Source organism: Oratosquilla oratoria, chromosome 10 (genome assembly GCF_046742065.1).
Source record: "Oratosquilla oratoria isolate Oo_2021 chromosome 10, ASM4674206v1, whole genome shotgun sequence".
Lineage (NCBI taxonomy): Eukaryota > Metazoa > Arthropoda > Malacostraca > Stomatopoda > Squillidae > Oratosquilla > Oratosquilla oratoria.
Window position 1 is genome coordinate 16,552,697 of NC_134786.1, and position 10,165 is coordinate 16,562,861.

The window sequence follows — 10,165 nt, forward strand, 5'->3', positions numbered from 1 at the left end:
AGTTTTGGGAGGAATGTTAGAGTTGGAGATAAGCCAACAGAGACTGTCCCTTCACAAACTTACACTATCCCTGCATCAGAGGACCACCAATCCTCTCCACCAAAACCTCCAATTCCCCTTCCCTGCTATAATCTTCACAATCGAGCAACAACTTCATAAATGTATATTTTTGCCAGGGTGAATGGAAATAATATCTACTTCTGCATGCTCATACAATTAAAGTCTATTTCATTTTATTCATGAGTATTTCCCGATACCACCATTATTCCAACATTATGTGTATGTATCTTCATACCAAGGTTCTGCAAAAAGCCTTGTATTACTTCTTATCTTCCATGAGTATCAACCTCAGTGGGGACAGTGAGGGTAGTTGACCAAGCATCTGTTGTCAACCCCTTTAATTCCAGCATGCACATGCGTGTACACAAGTATATAGAGTGAGTAGTACTCCAACATCTTCAAAACCAACTCTCAAGGGATTCTCCATTGTTCCTCCGGACCTGATGCCAAGGGACATTCAATTGTTCCTAGTGACCCGAGGACTAGATTTCCAGACAACACCTGCGCAGACAATGGGAGCCACCAGCGTTTTGGGTGAAATGCCCTGACAGCTGTGTCAGACAAAAGAGATTGTGCTCCTCGACTACAATAGAAGAAGCACCTGTCATTGTTGCCCAACTGACATTACAAACTTTCTTTTTTTATATTTTCCCAAATGTGAATATGGGAACCCTTTGTATATATGTAAATGTATGTAGAATCTGGCAAACCCCCAATGCTTCTTCAGAGGTTGCATGAATGTATAAACCAGAGAGAACACTGGCACAGTAAAGAAAAGAGACCGCTTCGACTTTGCTTCTCCAAAGACTAGTACCTTGTTACTCAATATAAATAGAACTACAAATCTACAGGGGAAAGGGACTTTTGGTACATGCATGTACACATTAAAGTTGCCCTTGCATATTGTGTAACATTCTCTCACAATCTTCATTAAGGCAATAAGATTTGGAGACTGCATTTATCAATTCAGGAACAGGAACACAATTTTTGAGAGGGGCTATACTAATTATGATGATGACGCCAGTTGAGTTTCCTGAAAACAAACTAAACCATAAGTAGTAAAATGCTTCTAGAACCATCCAACTCTTCTAAATCTTTACTTTTATTCACCACGAATGCAGAAGTGGCCTGTCATCAGATACCGAGTCTTCCAGATGTAATCACCACATAAAAGTGGCATAACAAATTATCTTACATTGTCCTACAATCACCTGCCCCAAACAGCAACTTCAAATCTCTCCTCTTTCCTCTGGGTGACGTGCGAATTAACCTGGGAATTGTGGCTGGATTCCTCAGGACCATACATCTCCAGAAAGATACCTGGGGCAACAGATTGAGTGAATGACCTTAATTCATCTTGCATAAATATTTCCTTTTCTAGATCCTTCTGGATCCCAGACACCCTTCCCTTTCAGGTTAGTTTCATTCAATACTAATACATCCATCTTCCATCTCACAAACATACTATTAATCTCTTCCCTTTTGCTCTCATCCATATCACATCCTCATTTATTCAATGGTTGAATTACTAGGGTTCAAGTTGAAATTTTCCTCCCAGATGCTTTTATGCCTTGATTCTTCAGAGGTGAAGAATAGAGAGGAGGACCTTTGGTCTCCTAATTATATCCCAGTGAGTTACCTTCTACATGTATAAGAACACATTGGCAGCATTCTATTCCATACTTGTAAGTTAAATAGTGATGGTGATACCAGTGCTCCTTGATGGATTTAGTTGTACAACCATTTCCTCCCTAATACATGGTTGTTCTGTAACACTGTACTCCATGAGATTTGTTAACAACTTTTTATTATCTAACCACTTTTTATCATCACTCTGTTGATGGAGAAGTGTCACCAAGTGGAATAAGGGTGCACCACAGGGATTTAATATACTGTAAGGCTGCTGTTCCCAACTTATTTTTGGAATTACATTTTCATAATTTGCACCATAGTTTGGAAGACCTTGTTGGGGATGGTTCTTCTGTTAAGAGAAGGTTGAAAGGGCAGTTTTTAGAGCACCTTTTCTAGCTCCCTCTCCATGCAGGATAAGCAGTGCGGATCCTGTAAAAGGCTGCTAAGTCATGTTAACTGCTGCTGAGCTGTACTACTGCCTTTAGAGCCTCGGTATAGGACTGTGAGACTAGGGGCTTCTAGAAATCACCCATTCCTGTCCGCATCATCACAAACCACTGCTGGCAGACTTGTAATAGGAATAGGAAGAATGAGGTAGTAAGAATAATAAAAGGCAAGCTTTGATATTGACTGAATATAGTATCAATTTCAGCTATTTCCTCAAAGTTGGCATTAACACCCCTGGTGTGAGGTGACCCAGGGGTTGTTACAAAGCAATGGTGAGGCAGCGACAAGCATTCCTCATAGGATCCTCAAGAGGAAAGTCTAGCACCACAGAGAAAAATAATATTGTGGTAAAAACAGGGATGGGAGAACAGTGTAAAAGGAGCGAGTGGGGAAGAATGCAAAAAAGCTTCTATTAAACAAACTGATGTAGAGCCTCCCCTAGAAAAACAAAAAACAACTGCCCAATTTCTCTTCAATTCCATATGATGGTAGAATCTCTTGACCCTCATTCTCACAGACTGTTGCCCACATATTAATTGCGTTTGTTTCTAAATACATCAGATCCTGGAGGGTAATGATAGTTCTTGGGCAATTGTGCTAATGTGTATGACTGACTTTATGAATGAAGGATAAGGCTTTGTGAGTACAAAGAGGTGGGCTTTTTATGCACTGGTATTTTGTGAACTTACTCCACAAAATGTAGAGAAAACCAACAGATCAATATATATATATATATATATATATATATATATATATATATATATATATATATATATATATATATATGCTTTGCTCACACCAAAGACAACATTCTACATGGAATGAAGTTAAGTACATGGAATTACACTTCATATTCATGAAACATCCACCAGAAGCCACAAAACACCTGAAAATCCAAATAAAAAAAAAGAGCTATCTGATATAAAAAGCATTCAATGCCTCTCAACTAGAAACTATCATAATCACCATGCCTTCATAAACTCAAGCTATCTACACAAACTGAAAATACTGAATGAAAAAGCCGTATATGTGAGCATAATGAATGAGACATACCTGGGATGAAGATCTCAAGAGCTTGAAAAGAATATCAATTTAACATGTATGACCAAACCATTACTTCTAAATTCAAAATGAAATGTAATCAGTATCAACACAAAATGACCATGAGATGTGAATATTAAAATTCCATTTACCTGAGGCGATATCAAGGGAGTGTGGTGGCATATCATCACAAAGACCTCTAGAATCCGAATCCATAAGACAAGGAAATTCAGCCAAATGGTGTGGTGGTACTTCCCCAAGCAGTACCACATCGCACAATCCTGCAAGTGGATATTTGGTAAATGCATAGTACAGTACTGGTAATTATTTCATTCTATATACAAAAAGGCTTCTCCCTTATATGGGAGGTAGCTACCCCTACTCATCCCACTCCCATCTGTCACCCATTCATTTCCTATTCACATTAGAAAAGTTTTAATAACCTTTTGGCTTGCCCTGTGTGTGCACCTCATCACATCCCAAAGTCAGCCAGATATTGTCATGTATGTTTAAATTCTCTCCTCATTTCTGACCTTATAAGTCATGTTATAATATTTTAGTATCAAACTGTTCACAATAGAATTTTCTATAAGGATAAGGACATATAAGGTTGAGCATAATAATAGCATTACCAATACTGTACACGAATTTAAATTGTGTAAAAGTTGGCAGTTTGTGTAATTCTTTAATCATTGTTTATTCCTGACATTATTTTACTCGTTTTATTTTCTCCTTCTTTCCAAATATCCTACAATATCATAAAATAATTAACAAATAAATATCATCATTACCAACACTTTAAAAACAACATAAGAAACACAAGGAATAATCTATCAATGTGCTGAGTCTTGTAAATAAAAACTAATACATTAACTTCATGCTGGATTTTTCCTTTCCTTTATCACTATCCATCATGAATTATATGTAAAGTGATTATAAAACCAGTAACAAATTGAAAGTGATGAAAAACAATGAAAAACTGCAGGTGCATAGAGATGGGTATATGGAGTATCCTTCCATGATCAGTATCACTAAGTTAATCATGCTCCTAGAATTTGGTGACTTTTGTAGTGTCCCAGAGATCAGGCCTGGGTTACAGGAAGAATGAGAAGACAAAGGGATGCATTTTAAACCAAGTCCCATAATAACTAGACAATATTTTTTTCTCTCTCCTTTTTATTTATAAAAATAAATGTGGGTAAAAGTGGGGTGATGAGATATACAAGGGGTGAAGGTGGCAGTAGGCTGGAAGTGAGCATTGAGGGAGAGCGACTGGAGGAAGTGGATAGTTTTAGATACTTGGGTGCAAATGTGGCAGGAAAAGGTGGAGTGAAGGTGGAGGTAGAATGTAGATTGAGAGAAGCGAGTAAATGCCTAGGTGGATTGAAGAGTGTAATGAGGAATAGACATTTGGGAATGGATGCTAAGAGGAGACTGTATGAAGGAATGATTGTGTCAACAGCACTGTATGGGGCAGAAACATGGAACATAAGAGAGGAAGAGAGAAGGAGTTTGAATGTGTTTGAGATGAGGTGTCTGAGAAGTATGATGGGGGTTACTAGGCTAGACAGAGTGAGAAATGAGGAGGTGAGGAGAACGGGGGTGGAAAGGGAGTTGGGAGATAGGGTTGATGAAAGAGTATTAGGATGGTTTGGACACATGGAAAGAATGAGTGAAGAAAGACTAGTAAAAGAGGTATAGAAGGCAGATGTGGAGAAGTGAACATGAGGGGACGTCCTAGGATGAGGTGGATAGATGGGGTGAAGGGGGAAGAGGGGAATGTCTGTTGAGGAAAGACGGGAGAGGACAGAAGACATGGGTGAATGGAGAATGGTTGTATATGGATGATGTTGTGATGCATGAGGTGGAATGGGCGGGGGGATGGGGGTTGAGGTAGTATGTGTGAGCAAAATTTGATGCAGCCCGAAGGGAATTCTCCCCGTCTTCTCCTTTTATGCATGGGGGGATGGAGAGGGGGGTCGCCTATTTAATGAAGCAGCCTTGCTGTGGATGTGCTGTGTCTTGCGACACTGCTTCTGACCCAGGGCAGTGGACAAGGTGCAGGGATGACCCATCATCCAGGAGGTGCTAAGATAAGAGGGAGGGTGGAGGGGTGTGGAGTGTATTCAGGGATGAAATGGGTGGGAATGATTTTATGCCCTTTCCTTTTTGGCTACCTCCCTTGTAAGGGGGAAAAAGCCTTGGTATATGTATGTATGTATTTATTTATGATATACAGTAGCCTTGCTGTGGATGTCCTGTGTCTTGTGACACTGCTTCTGACCCAGGGTAGTGGACAAGATGCAGGGATGACCCGTCATCCAGGAGGTGCCAAGATAAGAGGAAGGGAAGAGGGTAGAGGGGAGTGGAGTATGTAGGGGATGGAATGGGTGGGAGTGGTTTCTATGCCTTATCTTTTGGCTACCTCCCGTGTAAGGGGGAAAAAAGCCTTTTGTATATATATGTATTTACCTAGTTGCATTTACCTAGTTGTATTTTACGGGACTGGAGCTATGCTCGTGTTGACCCGTTTTTGTATCTCTCTACATCTAGTTTGCTTTTGAATTTGTGTATATTTCTGGCATTAACTGTTTCACTGTTCAATTTGTTCGAGACGTCAATTACCCTGTGTGGGAAACTGTTCTTTCTCAGGTCTCTTCTGTAACCGTCTTTCTTTAGTTTCTTTGCGTGTCCTCTTGTTTCTCTTTTGTCCCATTTTAATAGGTCATCTCTATCAAGAACTTCCATTCCTTTCATAATTCTAAAGATGGTCAACAAATCGCCTCTCTCCCTTCTCTGCTCTAGTGTTATCAGTTGTAATTTCTCCAATCTTTGTTCATATGTCAAATTTGATAGTGTAGGTGCCATCTTGGTCACTGCTCTCTGGATTCTTTCTAATTTCTTTGTGTTCTTCTTTGTGCTTGGTGCCCACAATGTTATAGCATATTCTAGTTTTGGTCTTATCAATGCAACAATTAATTTCTTAACCATCTCTTCATCCATGAAGTCAAAAGCCACTTTCATAGATCTTAACAGATTGTAAGTCTCTCCAAATATCTTGTTTACATGTTTGTCAGGATTCAAGTCACTTGAGATGATTACATGTCAATGTATACCATCATATATATTCCCACCCTATGGTAATTTTTCTAATGATATGTCACTGGTCAGCTAGTTTACTGGGGTTAAGGTTCATTAAATTTCATCTAACCCATCTCCTTTTTGATAGGTCAAAAGAATTCTGTCCACATTTCACACTCTTGGGTTTTATTTCCCTCTCTCCTTCAATGACCCACAAGTTACTCAAGGAAGATAAATGTTGTTGTCTAGGTAAGGCTAAAGTGGGGGCAATGTGGGATGAGGCATTTCATCTTGTACTTCTGGTTTTAAGGCTGCAAGTGCTCCAATGGTGGGCATTGTAGTGAAGAGTTATAGGGTTATAGATGTTGGGGTGTGTGAGGGGTAATAATGAATGGGTTTTTGTGTGAAATGATTTGGAGGACTGGAAGGGAGGTTTGTATATGAGGTTTTTCTACTTTCAATGGGATGAGGGGTTGATTTGGAAATTCTAGAGACAGGTGAGGGGGCTGTTGGGATTTGTGTTGGGAATTCTTTTATCCTGTGGATGATCTCTCTTGGTATAGTTGTTTGGGCGGATCTATTGGGGTGATGCAGGGTGATCTTAATTGAAGTTTATATATTTGGCTGGGTTTGAGCATGGAATACTAAGTGTAGGGGCCGAGGAATGTACACATAGGGCTTCTAGGCATTGATATAATTTTCTAGGGCAGCATTTCTCAACCAGGGTTCTGTGGAACCCTAAGGTTCCACAAAAGGTTATTGTAATAATGTAACAGACATCATCCTATCTAATCTATTATTACGATAAAAATAAAATTATAAAGATATGGTGTGTTTTTTTTGTTTTTTTGCGCAGGGGTTCCTTGAGACATGCAATTTATTTTAAAGGTTACACAAGGGTAAAAAGGTCGTGAAACACTGGTCTAGGGTGTCCAAAGTGCTGGCAGTTCAAGCAGTGGCATGAGCATAGATAGTATCTCCCTACTTTGCATTTTAAGTAACCTACAGATAGGTAGGTTAGAAGCTGTGGATGACTGAAGGTCACTATTGATGTTGGGGTATTGATTTTTTGCAATGTTTATGGCTTTCTTAAACTGATATACTATCATTTGTGTTGATCATCTTACTATTCTTTCCATTAAATCTCTTCTGTGTGGTACTGCAGAGGTGGACTGTGGGGTACTCCTACATTGGTGGTAAATGTTCTATATGGTGTTGTTTGGACTAGGGTGTCTGACAGGATTGTTAAGGGTGTAGTGAGCTCTTGATTCCAATTCTAGTGTTAGGGCTTCTCCTTGGGGCCAAATATCACACGAGGTTCTGCATTTGCCTTCAAATTCATCAATACTTTCATGGGACATTTCTTTGTTAATGATTCATTGTTGGTAGATTTAAGGACCAAGAATCAGAGGACAGGCTAGTTTTAAACAGGTCCCATCAGGTTAGGTTGTTGAGTCCAAAATACAAAATAAAGCAAAAGGAGGTAAGTAATAAAGCAAAAGGAGATAAATAAATAGATGAAAAAAAATGCAAAATGAATGTATGTACTATCATTACTTGTTTTAATGATATAGATTTATTTGATCCTGTCAATCTGAATTTTATTCCATTCTATCACAAATGAGCCATTAGCAATACAGTAAGTATCTCCCCTTCCTATGTATTGATTTGGGGAGGTTTGGAAAATTGGAGTTACAGCTGAAAATACCATACAAATTAAACAGTGTTTATACATGCTAGTAACCCCTAAGACCACTATATTTCTATTAGTTCTCCAATGTTCTGGCAAGCATGACCTCTTCACCCTCCATTCTAGTGCTCTTACAGCACTTCCATTCTGCTCTTTATACAACATCAAATCCTTTGTATCAATCAACCAATCTCTTACAACCCCACATAAAAATCCCTTCCAAGTGATTAAAAAACCACTCTTCCTTAACTGTGTTCAGGTCACCACTTTACATTAGAACAATACTAGCACAGAATAGACCTGGCATGAAACAAATTGCCCCAGATACAATCATCACATAGAAAACACAGAGCACATCATATTACAATCCCCCACCCTTGCCATACCTAAAGTGAATTTTTTTCCTTGAGTGAATTATGGATCAATCCGTCCCTTTCTTGTATATTTATGTCTAGTAGTCTTGAGTAAAAACAGATCAAATTTGTGATACATGATCTTCCCTGTCTAAATAATATGTGAAGCTTGGGCAGAGATGTGGGAGTGGTGTGTCTACAGACTGGCCATGGGATGATGGTGTTAGCACAAAAACCTACCTAAAAGTATTTGTACTACAAGTACAAGTTTTTAACTTTATTTCACTCCATTCTGTACTTCAGGAACACTGCAGATTGTTAGACTATGTTAAATGTGTTACTTTATATCTGGTTAAACTGACTAGACCTAAATAGTTGCTAAATAAAATTGATCAAACATTAATATTTCAATTCTGGTGTACCCTGCTAGATGATTTTGATCTTTGCTTTTACCTACTTTAGTTCATTACCAACTGCAGTAGTTTACTTGGTGCAATAGGAATATCTATTGAATTACCCAAAATCAACATTGCCATTTTTAAAACCCATTACGAACAAAATTAATAAGAACTTAAAGACATTAATTTTCCTACTATCAATTATCAATACTAGCTAGTTGTCAATCTTCTAGTAAACTCTATCTATACAATAACGCTAGGGGGTGAACCATCAAACCAAACATCATAATAATATACTACTGTTGATAACCATTAACCTGTGACTACTGTATAGATTATCTTATTACAAAAAGTGGATAATTACTAAAGAAACCCAACAAGTACTGCATGAGTTCCTACAGTTCCACCATCACCACCAACCATCAATATCTCACTGCAACTTACCAGTGTCATCACTAGTCACGTAAGAATTCTGTATATGAGATATTAGCCACTGCCTATCATCGTACATAGCCATCACAACTTGTGTTTCATATCAATCTATACAAACTATTTTCTTGAAAGCAATTCATCCTCTTCCCCTTCCTCAAAACAACAATCACAACTAGACTGACATTCTTTTGTTTTTGGAAAGAATATTACACCTCCCCTACAATATCTAGAATTTATAATATGAATATATTGAATGGTTGTATGGGTTTATTCATCAATTGTATAAAACATAAAGGTTTGTATACATTTATTTTTCTCTCGACGCTTTCTGTCGTAATTTCTTTTATTAGAATCGCACTTGTCAAATGTACTGTACCGGTTTAGTGAGCTGTTTGTTTTGCTTTGACAATTCCATTTTAGACAAATGTTTACAAATGTATTGCTCCTATTATCTTTATTCTTTCATAAGTTTAATATCATCAGAGGGGACAAGTTTATTTAATAATGAAGGTGACAACAGCATGATAATACGCGGATTTTTTTTTCAAATCCAATTGCATTTAATTGTGCTCATTGGTACAGATTACATCTAACAATTATCATTTTATTAGAACCAGACAAATTCGAAACTCTGTCCGACTTTAGGTCCGTGTTGTATCCTATATGGTTGTGTGGATCATTTCGTTCGTAGTGCAGTTCACTTCTGTCTTGAATAATGATGAAAGGTACAATGTATACATCATAATATCAACATCAAGTAACAATGAATTTAGAATTAGCTGTAAGGGATACCTGGATTTAATGCTATAAGAATCGTGCAATCCGTTATTATGAAATGTAAGGATTGGATCAGAAACACTAAGAATACTTGCGAGAAATGTAGTGTGCGCAGATATTCTATTAATAACGATAACACGTGAAAAGAAGCTCAACAGTGCCATAATGAAACAGAGGGAAAAATACACTAGAAATAAACAAAGCAGTGTGGTTGCGGTACTCCATCCGCCAACACCGACCACGTCTGAGACGTC

At 38.1% G+C, this 10,165-nt stretch overlaps 1 protein-coding gene across 1 annotated transcript in view; it reads right to left on the minus strand.

The window, feature by feature from the left end:
• Sin1 (SAPK-interacting protein 1) overlaps nt 1-9,331 on the minus strand; it is a gene marked incomplete at its 3' end in the record, with an annotated part of 28,152 nt that extends 18,821 nt beyond the window's left edge. Inside the window, 2 exon segments of the mRNA XM_076191332.1 lie at nt 3,333-3,461; nt 9,147-9,331. Of these exon segments, the coding sequence (XP_076047447.1) occupies nt 3,333-3,461; nt 9,147-9,219 (202 nt within the window).
• Between the last annotated feature and the right edge of the window lie 834 nt (nt 9,332-10,165).